The 12,619-nt window shown below is 57.1% G+C and overlaps 1 protein-coding gene across 3 annotated transcripts; it reads right to left on the bottom strand.

Moving 5' to 3' along the window:
• Positions 1 to 78: 78 nt before the first annotated feature.
• On the bottom strand, positions 79 to 9,439 carry PLEKHG4 (pleckstrin homology and RhoGEF domain containing G4). 3 transcript variants are annotated; one of them, XM_055552003.1, is made up of 23 exons: positions 9,343 to 9,438; positions 8,904 to 9,039; positions 8,321 to 8,481; positions 8,068 to 8,163; positions 7,865 to 7,988; positions 7,683 to 7,776; positions 7,520 to 7,594; positions 7,323 to 7,439; positions 7,055 to 7,153; positions 6,812 to 6,960; positions 6,522 to 6,660; positions 6,311 to 6,427; positions 4,609 to 4,791; positions 3,855 to 4,357; positions 3,533 to 3,779; positions 2,727 to 2,816; positions 2,422 to 2,643; positions 2,159 to 2,329; positions 1,901 to 2,078; positions 1,469 to 1,585; positions 1,092 to 1,328; positions 887 to 1,002; positions 79 to 715 (listed from the first exon to the last, which is right to left on the bottom strand). In XM_055552003.1, exons 3-23 carry the CDS (start codon positions 8,412 to 8,414, stop codon positions 710 to 712), a joined length of 3,174 nt encoding a protein of 1,057 aa, XP_055407978.1. In that variant the 5' UTR covers positions 8,415 to 8,481; positions 8,904 to 9,039; positions 9,343 to 9,438; the 3' UTR covers positions 79 to 709. The 3 variants fall into 3 exon arrangements, with proteins under 3 accessions (XP_055407978.1, XP_055407977.1, XP_055407976.1); XM_055552002.1 differs by having other exon boundaries at positions 1,092 to 1,325; positions 8,321 to 9,039; positions 9,343 to 9,439; XM_055552001.1 differs by having other exon boundaries at positions 8,321 to 9,039.
• Positions 9,440 to 12,619: the final 3,180 nt, after the last annotated feature.

Here is a 12,619-nt window from a genome sequence, read left to right as displayed (position 1 = left end):
CACGCTTGGGGAGATATGCTGCCCCCACATCCCACCCATCCCATTGCCAAGATGCATTTTAACCAGGGATGTCTCCACTGAAGGGTGCATTATCAGTTTATTTTTTATTATAAACAAATAAAGAATAAATCACAAGTCAAGGGTCTGGACTCCATCTCTGAGAACCAAAGACCTTACAACCAGTGAAATGATCTTATACAACTCTAACTGAAAGCTATTCAAAAACCTCTGAGTCCATGTAACCAAACTGGACTGGGGAGCTAGGGCAGGCAAGAAGAAGAGTCCAGTAGGGATGAGCCTGGCTTTGAGACCAGGAGTTGGGAAGCAGTGGCGAGGAACCCACCTCTGTTCCTCCTGAAGGGTGGGGCAGCTTAGTCACTACCAGAGCCACTCAACATCCCACTAGCCTACAGCATAGAAACATCCACCTTCTGCTCTGGGTGGGAGAAGATGGGGACCGAAGGGGACATGGGCCAGGAACCCAAAATGAGGGTGCTTATTTAGGCTCTGCTGCCAGAATCCCCTGGAGAGGTCACTGCCGATCTGTCCAATGGACACAGACATCAGAATGGGTGGTTGACAGGACTGTGCATATGGGCTGGAGGTGACCCAGGTGCTGCCCATGGCCTGGTCATAGCAGATCTCCAGGGAGGTGATGCTCCTTGGATCTAAAGACTCCTGGATCCACTGCCCACCTTCAAGCCCAGGCTCAGACCTGTGGTACAAAGCCAGGTATGAACATGTATTTCCCTGGCTCAGGATCCAGGTGGGGTCTCTAAGGAATGGCTCTGTCTTACCACCCTCGTTTCCACCTAAAGACAAGGGTGCCATAGGCCCAGGTAGAGCTGAGAAAGCACTGGTAGGTACGAGGCAAAATGACACTCACGTAGGACAAGTCCTCCAGGCCCTTGCCCAGGATCTGCCCTGACACACAGCTGCTGTCTGAGCCACTGGAGCCACTGGCTGATGGGCATTGGGAGGAAACCTCTGAGTCCTCAGGAGCTGGGAAGAGAGACCAGGTGAGCTGTCAGCAGGGGAGGCCCAGATCCCAAGCCATGCCCTCCTGCCTCTGGGAAAGCCCAGAAACCTACTCAAAGATGGCTGGCTGCCCAGTTCGGCATCAGTCTCCAGTGCTGCTTCTTCTGGGAAACTGGTGGAATACAGGGGCCAGCGGAACCCCAGAAGAGCTGGGTCTCTGTGCAGATGCAGGTTGAGGGACCCCAGTACAGAGCAAGAGGCAGGATCTCCAGGAAGGGCGCCTGAGGCCCCCAGGTAGGGGCTGTCAGAGTCAAGAGGAGCCACAGCAATGGAGGCCCGAGAGCGAACTGCTGCATGAGAGAGTCCGGTTGGGTCAGGCCAGAGCCCATCTGGGCCGAGGTCCTGAGGGGAGTGCAGGCTAGGGCTGCCAGAGGCCCACATCGCTCCCTGAGCAGCTCTCCCCACCCCACCCCTGCAGCCTGCCTGCTACCTTGGCACTTCAGGATATAGTTGACGGTGCGGTCGTTGATAGCTTCTTCGCTGGGTGCAATGTCCCGGAAGGCCTTGTTCCCCACACCCATAGACACCATCTCAGCCATGCGCACCTCTGGGTGGAAAGTGGGTGTCTGGACATCAGCCCAGCCCTTTATCACTCCTCCTCCTCATACAAGTCTCTCCTGGACACCCATAGCCTGGGGACTGTCCTGTGCACCAAACACTCAGAGGTTTACATGTCCTCAGCCTGAGATGGTGACATCAGGACTGCCTGACTTGAGTTCTTTCTCCTGTGCTGGCTGTTGCTGCTGGACCTTTTCCACCCTCCCCAGTGTTTCCAGTTCCTGAGGCCCTCGCTGGGGCCCCTCTGGGACAATGTAAGCTCTCCAAGGAGGGGATCATGGGATGAAATGGGGCAGACACCCACCCTTGTTGTGGACAGCCTGCCTCCAGAGCAGGCGGGAGATGTCAGCTGTCCAGGCCTGCTTGGTGGCCAAGCTGGCAGCTTGTAGCACAAAGGTGTCCCTAGCCTTGCGACGGCGAAACCAGATCTCAAAGCGCAGGTTGTTGTCCCCACAGCACTCAGTGAGGCCAAGGTCTGCCATCTGTGTGGCCAGGAGAGGAGCTCAGTGAGGCTGTAGGGTGGGGGCGCTGGGGGTACGGGGAGGGGCCTGGTTGGGCCTACCTTGAAGGAGCGCTTGTAGGTAAACATGTCGATGCCTGTGGGTCCTCGGCGAGGCTTGCTGAAGAGCAACAGCTCCTCAAAGAGGAAAATGCGACGCAGGGATTTGTGGCGCCCACAGCGGACTGTGAACTCATCCTGCCGGACCAACTGGCCCTGTTCCTTGAGGTTGACCTGCCAAGTGGGGGCCTGGTGGGTGCCTGGCCTCTTCTGCCCCCTCCCTTCGCACCCACTGCCCCTGGCCACCATGGCCTGCCAAGACTCACGTCACAGCCCTGGATGGCATCCATGGCTAGCAAGTCATTGCCATGTCGCAGCTGGAAGTGCACGAGGCTCTGGGCAGCCCGCAGGGCACTCAGCTCCTGTGCGGGTCCCCCGCAGGCCCGTGCCAGCTCCTGCAGCAGCAGCGCATACTTGCTCATGCGCTGGATGGGCTTCAGCAGGTAGGAGGCCAAGTCCAAGTGGTCCCCCAGTGCCTGCTGCTTGTCCTGCTGGGTGCATCAGACACCGTCAGGGAGCTTCCCGTTGTTTGCTCCATCCCTCCTCCCACTACAGTCTCAGGCTCACCCACCCTGAAGAAGACGTGACCATAGCTGGTCATCAGGGCATCGGAGCGCGGTTTATTCTTGCTGTAGAGTGCGTACATCCCAAACTGCACCCTCTGCAAAGATACACAGCTTGACCAGGTGCCAATGGGCCAGCATCCAAGGGAGTCAGACCACTCTCAGCTTGGGAGGCCCAAATGGCCAACGTGTTCCCAAGAGACCTCCCACTGACAGATCCTACCTGCCCTGCTTGGAGTGACGGGTGATCTGGAAGGAACAGGCGCTGTGCAGGGAGGGGCTTGCCTACAGGGCCCTGGGGATGAGGTCCTGCACACAGCCCTGCCACTCCCACAGCCCCAAGAGCTCTGCTCTGGTCTCATCTCACTTCAGAAGACCCTTCCCCTGCTCACAACACTAAGCTACACTGACCCGTCTCCTTCTCAACTACTGGGCCACTTTCCTGCCCAGCACGTTGTACTTGATCTTTCCTCTGAATGGGATGCTCTGACTACAGCCCCTCCCTCTGGCCTTAGCTCAAACATCAGCTTCTCTTAAGATGCCTCTAACTGTTCTCTCTAAAGGGGGTACCCCTGCCTCACTGCTAACTCACTATCACCTATCTGGATTTTTTTCTAATCCCAATTATAATCTGGAATTATCTATTTCACAGTCACATCTCCTCTGCTAAACTAAAAGCACCCTGGAGAACAGGGGCCGGTTGGTCCTGCTCATAGCTGTACCCATCACAGGACCTGACACCAAGGTCAGACCCAGTAGCTCGCTGTTGAGTGTGGCAGGATCAGCCAGGGGCCGCGTGGCCTGTGGGGCTTACATGGCGCAGGAAGGCATAGGCCACCCGGGGCGGGTGCTGGGTACAGGCCTCCAGCTCACGCAAGAAAAAATGGCGGTGGAAGTCCCACAGCTTCTCCAGGTTGCCAAAGAGTTGGGCACGCTGGCCACGGAGGCCCTGGGGCACATCAGGGCGATCCAGCTCAGGGAAGTAGTTCTCCATGGTGTAGTCCAGGGCACGGACATACTCCCGCTCCGTAGCCACCATCTCCGCCAGCACCAGCTGAAGTCTACCAGGGAGGTGGAGTCAGGACCCGAGACATCCGCCCTGCCACCGCCCTCCCTGCCCTGCCCACTCTCTGTACCTGTTGGGGCTCCTGGGGTCACAGCTCCCTGGAGGAGGCACGGTGGGGCATGACCCTGACTGGGCACCACCTCCAGCCTCTGGTCTGTGGTAGGCAGGTACAATGGCCTCATGGTGGCACTGGTGGGCAGGTTCTCTAAGACTCAATCCCAGATTCCGATCAAGGCTATAGGCTTTCCTCAGGGGAGGGACAGCAGGTACGGCTGGGACCCGGCTGACACACAGGCTAGCTGTGCTACCCGTCGGGGGTGACTTCAGAGCAGCTTCTAACTTCTGATCCAGGGCCAGCCAGGTGTCCTGGCACTGCGCCCAGGCCCAGCGGCACTCGTGGCGAATGGCCTCAGATCCCAGCCCTGTGGCTAAAGCCCACATCTTTCGGAAGTGGGCAGGAGGCAAGTCCGGGTGCTTGGTCCAATGCAGCTGCAGCCGCTGCAGCACAACCCCTGGGCGCTCCTGTTCCAGCTCTGCCAACACTTGCCGCCCCTCCTCGGCCCAGGTCAAGGCCTGCAACACCAAGGCCAGATGGGCACTGAGGAAGGATCTCCCCAAGACTGCTAAGCCTTCTCCTCTATCTACCCCCATCCCCACAGAACGGTGGCCCCAGGCTGCATCCCCAGTAGATTTGCGCATCAGACTGAAAACAGGGAGAGAAAACAGGCATGATATCCTTCAAAGCTCAGGCTGCCGTAGCACTAAGCAGCCACCCCTCTGACTTCACTGACCACCTGGAACCAGGGACAGGACCCCTCACGCACCTGCTTGAAGAACTGCAAGAGTCTCTCAGCATCTGCCAGTCGCTGCCGCCGCTGGGCCAAAGCCCTAGAGAAGTCGGCCAGCTGGGTTTGCAGGGTCAGAAAGCGGGCCCCAAAGGGGCCCAGTTCGGCCGCATCACAGCCAACCAGTGGCTGCAGACATTTCTCCCCTCGCCTGACCTGTTCCTGGAGACAGAGCCTGGAATCAGCAAGCCTAGGCCTGGCATTGCAGTTGCTGAGCCCAGGTCTTTTCCATGGATGTCTGCAGGCATCATCAAGTCACTTCTGTGCAGACCAGACCTCCGCAACCCCTCCCCCAACCCCCTCTCTCTGTTCTCCTCTCCACAGCGAAACTCCCTGGAGAAACCATTATTTTCATCATTACTTGTTAACTATGTTGGCCTTCTGCAACCCCACTTCACTCCCCATCCCCAGTGCCTCTCAGGCTTCCTCTGACTCTTACCATTCAGTAGTATTAAACCTCTCTCCTCTAGCTCCCCTGACCTCTCCCCACTCCCTGATTCTCCTTGGCTTTCTCTAGTGCTTCCCCCCTCCTGATCCCCCATCCCTTAGCTCAGTTGTTAAACCTCGGTGTTCCTGAAGACGGCCCACTCTCTCTCAGGCAATCATATGCACACACTCTTCAAATATCACCCATACACCTACAACCACCAAATGAGCCTCTACACTCAGTGCTCCCTCTCCTTCCCTCATGGTCATTTCCAAAGTACATCCAAGGCTAGACAGATGAATGCCCTTTCCCCCAGAAGGTCTGTCTCTCAGGGAACAGTACCTATTCACCTTTGTAAACACTTCTCCTTCTCACAGCTTCACATGTATCCACCACTGAATCCCATCAACTTCTCAAATGTTATCTCCTCTGCCACCATCCTGGCCAGAGTAAGCATCATTCCCACCTGGACCACTACAAGTGCCTCTTCAATGGACTCTGCATGTCCATCCACCAAATCACTGTCTACCCAGGAACTATGGTAATATTTCTAGAATACAGATCTGATTGTATGATTTTCCTGCTTAAATTGTACTCCATTACAGGAGCAGTTCCTGGCCACTGGCCATTCTTCCAGCCTCATTTTACCTCATCTCACCCTACTCTCTCTCCCTCTTCTGCACTGTATTTCATCCTCGCTGACTTTCTGATGGTTCCTCAGGCAAGCCACGCTCCCTCCTATCACAGGACCTTTGTACATGCTTTTTGCTTCCTCAGTCTGAAACATGTCTTATCTCTAACCCTCTTTTGCCTGGTTAACATCAACCTATCCTTCAGATCTCAGATCAAAGTCACTATCTCAAGAGAGTTTGCCCAATACCCCTCCTCGTTCAGGACTTTATCATACACTCAGATAGAAATACCTGTATTGCTTCTCTCTAGAACTTTTGCACACAAAGAACAAATGTGCTCAGTCACACAGTCATGTCCAACTCTTTGCAACCTCATGGATGGTAGTTTGCCAGGCTCCCCTGTCCATGGGATTCTCTAGGCAAGAATACTGGAGTGGGTTGCCATTCCCTTCTCCAAAAAAGAACATACACATGACTTTCAATCTTTGGTTACAACTGATCTCCTCGGCTTGACTGTAATTTCCAAGAGAATAAAGACTAGATTTACTTTCACCCACTTTGCATTCCAAGTTTCTGGCAAAGTGCTCCAATACCTACACGAGGAACAAGTAACCAAACTCACCTGAGCAATCTGGTCCAGCTCCCGAAAAGGGCCTTGGGCCTGAAGCAGCATGTCCAGTGAAGGCTCCCTGGGCTCCTCAAGTGCTGGCCAGCCCACCTGCTGAAGCCACACTTCCATCTGGAGGAGTACAAACAAGGAAAGGAGAGTTGCTATGGGGTAGGGGTGATGCTTAAAATTAGAGGTGAGGCCCACCAGGGCGAATAGCTCCCACCTGGTGCAGCTCGCCCTCCTGGGCCTCCAGCGTCTGGACCAACTCCAGTGCTTGTATTCGGCGGTTACCCTGCAGTGTCAGTTGGTGCAACAATCCATCCACGCGGCCATACAGCTCCTCAACCTCGTCCACTGCTGACCTGGTGCATGGTACATGTCTTAGTGCCCCTTCCAGGTGCCTAGCTCCACTTGACCCTGTCCTGGGACCATAATCCTGGCTGGTCTGGGCCAGACACTGAGTCCTTGGCATGAGATATAGTGGGCTGGGGCAAGACCTGGGCTTGTACCTACCTGTAGTCTGGACTCAGGGTCACATCTGGGACCTCTTGCTTTAGCCACGTCAGCTCCAAGGCTCCCTGGCATTGTAGCCATGCCAACCGTGGAGAGTCTAGCACATGCTCCATCAGGACCCGTGCCTGCCGCAGCAGTCGACCAACTTCCTATGATTAAGAGCAACGGGTGGTAGAAGCGCATGTGGGAGAAGGGGAAGGAAGAAAGGAAGAATTTGGGGAGGTGTCAAGAGGGGACACTCACCCCAGACTCCACAGGCTGAGGCACAGCCTTCATGCTCTCAATGGCTCCCTGAAGCAGGGCACAAACCACCTGGCAGCTCTGCAGGAGGGCTTCCAGACGCTGTGAACAGAGGCAGGCATGACCAGCACAGAGCACAGGGCTGGTCCCAGGCATCTTGGATCCTAGGCCACTGCAGCCAGCTATGCACTGCCCAAGCCAGCCCAGGGGGAGCTCCTCTGCTGACCATATTGCCTGCCCATCCACCCAATGCCCCACCCAGTGTACTGACCATCCGGAAGTCCAGCCAAGCTTGGTGACAGTAAGGCAGGCCTCCTCCTAGTGAAGTGAGCAACTCTGAGGTGGAGATGTGGGTCAGCAGGCTTTGGTGAGAGGATAGATGCTCTATCTGCAGAAAAAGAAGGTGTAGTAGACTCGGGCCTGGTGGGGACTCACCCCATCTCCACCCTGACCAAAATGGCTCAGTACCTGAAGCCCTGCAGGCACTTCCTCCGGCAGCTTTCCCACCAGCAGCACACGATGCACTGATCCTGGGACTGCTTTCTGCAAAGAATCTGAGCTCAGGCCTGATCCCGACCCTACACAAAAGGAATGGCTAGGGGGAAGAAGGGAGCTACAATCCTGTACTCACTTGCAGTTGGCTGAGCCCCCAGAATATGGAAGAGCTTGGGGAACAAATCCGGGCGTCCACTAGCACGGTCAATCCCAAGGTCTGTACTTTGGGCCTAAAGGAGCAGGCTTTGGTTGAGTATCTATTTCCCCAACCCAACCATCTCCTGGCTCAGGTTCTGTCCCCCAACCTCCTCCCCCAACCTGGGGATGCTTTGCAAGTAGAGCAGGAGGCGGACGAGCTCATGGCTGTTGCACTTGGGGTGATTCCAAGCTGAGTTATGGGCACACAGAAGCAGCACTGCCCGGCCTTCTACATCTCGAGTCCCTATGGGGAAAAGGCAGTGAACATCTGCTCAATCAAGCCACCCCACCTGTACCGCCTTTAGTGTCTCCCAGCTAGCTACCTGGCAGGGCAGCCATGCCACTGGCAAGTAGCTCCCAGGCAAGGTCTTGGGCCAGGAGGTAGTCAGTGGACTTCAAGAGCCTGGATCTGCGGGAGTCTTGGCGAGGAAAACCGCTTGGGTCTACACTGGGCAATCTACCCAGAGACCCCCTATTTGCACCTGGGCTTTAGCCTGAGTAGGATCAGAAGCCTCCCCACCTTCAGGTACCCTCCCTTCTTCCCTCCCAAGACTTCCCTGGCCCAGCCTTCCTTACCTGCCTCCAGTAGCTCTGACGATGTCTCAGATAAAAGACCTCCATGGTTCACAGGGTCACTGTCCAACACTTCAGGGTCCAAGCGGACTGGCATGACCCTGCCTGAAACTGAGTCCCCTGCCAAGTCTCCTCCTTGGCTGTCATTCTCACCCTGTGCCAGACTAAGGTGGGAAGACATTGGACTTAGGAGGATCTTCACTCCAGAGGAGTCTGGTTCCTTCATGTGGACAGAAGACCCTCTTAATGTGCCCTTCTGACCATGCCCCGACTCATCTGCAACCATCTGTCCTGTGGGTGACTGAAGCTCACCAGGCAGAGGGCTGCCCTGGAGCTCCTCCCCCTGGGCTGCCCCTGCTGGGGGGCTTGGAGGATGGGGGTTCTTAGCCTGCATCTGGGGAGCAGGTTCCCCCTCATCCCAAGCATCTCTGAAACTGCACACAGCAAATCTCCAGTCGGTGGCATGGCCCTGGGACTCTGGAGACTCATCCCCATCCTTCAGGGGCCCTTCCATCTCCCCTTCCTTAAGCGTGGGCCTGCTCCAAGCAAAAGGGAGAGGAGCTAAGCCCTCGGTGTGAACTAAGACCTCAGCTCATCCAGGAAACACGTTGAAGATGGCCGGGTAGGGCTCGGAGGGTGATGCAGGCAGAAGGCACTAGGCCGTAGGAGGCACCAGTCTTGGTGCCCGGCACCGGGAGCACAGCGGCTGTCGCAGTTGAGGCCTGAGGAGAAGGGAGAAAGGCTGGGGTCTCTCCGTCCAGCTCGGGACCGGCGGTGCCGCGCTCCCGTGGGCTTTCGCCCGGAGGGCCCCACGCTGGGGGGCGGCCTGCGCGGTTGCGACGCTCACGACAAGGGCGGGGCGCGGCCTCGTGCTCGCGCTCAAGGCGGCCCGGCCGACCCCGGCCTCGCCATGGGCTCGCGCGCCCGTTCCCTCGCCCGCCCCCCGGTCACGCTCACAACCCCAGGACGCGCCGACGGGGAACCGCGAACCCCGGACGCCAGGCAGCCGAAGCCCTCGAACGTACCGCACCGCTGCCTCGACGGCGGCTACTGCGCGCAGCCTCCAGACCGCGGGGGCGGCACGGGCGCAGCAGGGAACACGGCGGCGCCGCACCGCCCCCTGGGGGCCGGAGGACGCAGCCACCGCCCACCCCGCCGGGCCCGACGGCAGCTGCCCGAGCCCCAGCCGGCCGGAGAGCGCCGAGACGCCGGCTCTCGCAGCGCCCCCTGCCGAGCCGCCCCCTCGTCCCCCGCGGGCCGGGAGGACTCGGCTTCACCCCCGGGGCTTCCAGCTGACTTTGACTTGGCTTCTCAGCCCGCCGGTAGGGGCAACGACCAGCGGCCTTCCCACGGCGCCCACTCCCCCGGCCTGCTCTGCGCGCCAGAAGCGCTCCCCCGCTGGGAAGGCGGCGTAGGTGCGCGAGGGTGAGTGAGCCAGGGGTCCGCCTGGGAGTGAGGGAGGGGGCTGGCGGACCGAGGTGGGGAGGCTTCTGCTCTTGAATGCACGCAGGATGGGGGGAGTACAGCCCCAGCCTCCCTGGGCAAAACAAGGAGCGCTCTGTCAGCCTGGAGACCCCTAGGAAGAGAGACTCCGGAAGCCCAGACTAGCTATTTGGTGCTGCTGGCAGCCAGTAGGGGTATCTTCATGGAGGGAGAGGCCCTTCCATTGCAGCCCCTATCTTCCTTTCCAGTCCTCAGGCCCAGGCACTGAGAGACAGCTTGTATGATCCTATGATGGGACGTGGGGGCCGCTATCTGGGCTAGAGGAAAGGAGGGATCTCTGTAGTGGGTGCTGACCCAGATTCGCCAGAATCCACCAGGCCCGGACTCTCCACTCCCTTGCATTCTTGGCACTTCTGTCATATACACCCTCTCCCCAGCTCCACACCCCCTGCCACAAAATCCAGCCAAAGAGGCTGGAACTGAGGACAGGATTCTGAAAGCAGAGGTCCAGGTGTGCCCTTCCACTTACCTGCTAGGTGAACTCCTGCAACTCAGTGCCCCTTGAGCCTCGTCTTACTCACCTGTAAAAGAAAGAAGGAAAGTCGTTCCTTTCTCCTGGGATTCCCCCCTGAGAACTAGGAAAGACCTGTATGTCAGAGGTCCACTTGCTGCCAGCTCTTGGGCTGTGTTGGAGCCCTGCCCTTCATTTCATGCTCGGTCAGAGGATCCTGAACTGGTGAAAATCACTTGGACAGTTGACCTGTGAGATTCGCTCAGCTCTGAGGTGTGAAGTCCCTTTGGGGACATGTGGGTCTGGACTGACACTCCCCCAAACTTGTGGGAAGATTATAAGAAGGTAGGCTATGTGGCCAGAAGAAGACACTGTGCCCCATAACCTTATTCAGGCCCTGGGTTCCTTGTAGAGAGAGGGCAGTAGGTACAGTGGCTTCCCTGGCTCTAGGGTAGTCACCTCCTTCAAGAAGCTGCCAGAGGAGAGAATCAGGGCATCAGAAGGAGCACCAGCAATCCTCCCCTCCCCACCATTCCAGCTGCCACATCAGCACCAAGTCAGCCTCCCAGGAGCCTCCTTCAGGGGATGTGGCTGCGAGTAAGGAGGCTTGGGGTTACCCTGCTCCATCCCCAACCCCCCGCAGGCCCTCTCATCCCACCCTCCTCTAGCTTCAGCGAGCATCAGGACCAGCCTTGGCTCCCTCCCCAGCTGTTTTAGAGCCGCCCCACTGAGTCACTGCCTCCAGCTCCCTCCCTCCCCTTCTGCTGCCCACTGTCTGCCACCCCCACCCTAGCCAGGCCCCCTGTGAGCCCGAAGAGCTGGTTAGACCTGCTGGCCGGCACATGTACCCCTCCAGAGCCAAAGACAAGAGGCCTCAAGCCATAGGCCATAGCTGACCCCAGCACCCCTGGGCACAGGCAGATAGATTCAGGGGCAGGGCCAGGCCTTGGTTTAGTCACTCTGCACAGAATGTGCATTGTAAGTCTTGTGAAGACAGAGACCATGTATTGCCCACTTCTGTATTTCTTGTATCTAGCACAGGGCTTGGAATAAATATTGAGGGGTACCTGAGACTGGTCACACCAGCCCTGCCCTCCTGAGGCTCTCCATTTATGAGCCAGATGTAAACCAGAGTCACAAATGGAAGCAGATTCAGAGGCTCAGTCGGAGAGGGCCACAGAAGAGGCAGAGAGTGGCAAGATGCACAGCCCCAGGATGGCAGAGAGACAGATAGAAATGGGGACAAACTGGGCCTAGTGGGGAACACTGGGGGCTGGGCCTGGAGCCAACCTGAGCCACTGACCACAGCAGGGTCTGTGGGCTGAGCTTGCAGGACTGAGCAGTGACTCATGGGGCCCAGCTCTGTGGCTCTCCTGGCAGCAAAATGTCCTCACAGCAGCCTTTTCCACTGAGATCATGAAATGGGGATGGGCCTCCCTCCCCTGACCCTTCGCCAGCCAGCTTCACATTTCTTACCAACATGAGCCAATCAAAAATGGAGTGGGAGCTCTGTGCTTCTGTGGGCCTAGTGATAAGAGAACCACAGTCATTGCCCTCATTCCACCCCAAACCTTCCCCTCTTCAGTACTGCCCTAGACAGCGAGGGTGACAAATACCCTACACCTTCCAGACCTCTCACCTCTAGCCTAAATAAGCTCTAAACTCCTTAGTGTGGCATTCAAAGCCATCCAGAGGCATAATCACAGCCTTCCTGTCCAGCTCTTACATAGGCCTGAAAAACTCACCTGATCAGAAGTCTTGTCGCAATATGTCTCCCTGTTCCTGGAATGCCCAGGTGGCGCAGTGGTAAAGGATCTGCCTGTCAATGCAGGAGACACAGGAGATGTGGGTTTGATCTCTGGGTCAGGAAGATCCCCTGGAGGAGGAAATGGCAACCCACTCCAGTATTCTTGCCTGGGAAATCCTATGGACAGAGGAGCCTGGCGGGCTACAGTCCATGAGGTCACAATTGGACACGACTGAGTATACACACATACACACACCTGGAATGCTCATGCTCATCCCTCCAGGTCAAAACTCTTCCTCCTTCAAGGCACTGGAGGTCATTCCCACCATCCTGACCAACCGTTTTCTTGGAAGTCCCCCCATTCTTAGTTACCCAGCTCTAGGCCCAGGAGCCCCTCTGCACCCTTTCCTACACTATCAGTTGTGGATTTCATTTCTGAACCTTCCTAATCTAGTAATTTTTGAAGGATGTGGTCTCTGGGCCATCTCCTTCTGGAGAGGTGGTTCAGATTACAGATTTCTGGGCTCCCGTAGACCAGCTGAGTCAGAACCTTGGGGTAGGCCCAGGAATCTGTGTTTGACAAGCTCCCAGTGGTTCTGAC

This window comes from Bubalus kerabau, chromosome 17, assembly GCF_029407905.1.
Source record: "Bubalus kerabau isolate K-KA32 ecotype Philippines breed swamp buffalo chromosome 17, PCC_UOA_SB_1v2, whole genome shotgun sequence".
In the NCBI taxonomy this organism is placed as follows: Eukaryota; Metazoa; Chordata; class Mammalia; order Artiodactyla; family Bovidae; genus Bubalus; species Bubalus kerabau.
This window is presented reverse-complemented; position numbering and strand designations above follow the sequence as displayed.

What these genes read in the sequence shown, in the direction of transcription:
- PLEKHG4 (XM_055552001.1), bottom strand. Translation starts at nt 8,831, where the DNA reads ATGGAAGGGCCCCTGAAGGATGGGGATGAGTCTCCAGAGTCCCAGGGC. An exon ending in GGGGGCTCAGCCAACTGCAA is followed by an intron (nt 7,595 to 7,682) that starts GTGAGTACAGGA and finishes GATTCTTTGCAG; the next exon opens with AAAGCAGTCCCAGGATCAGT. An exon ending in CCTACAAGCGCTCCTTCAAG is followed by an intron (nt 2,079 to 2,158) that starts GTAGGCCCAACC and finishes CTGGCCACACAG; the next exon opens with ATGGCAGACCTTGGCCTCAC.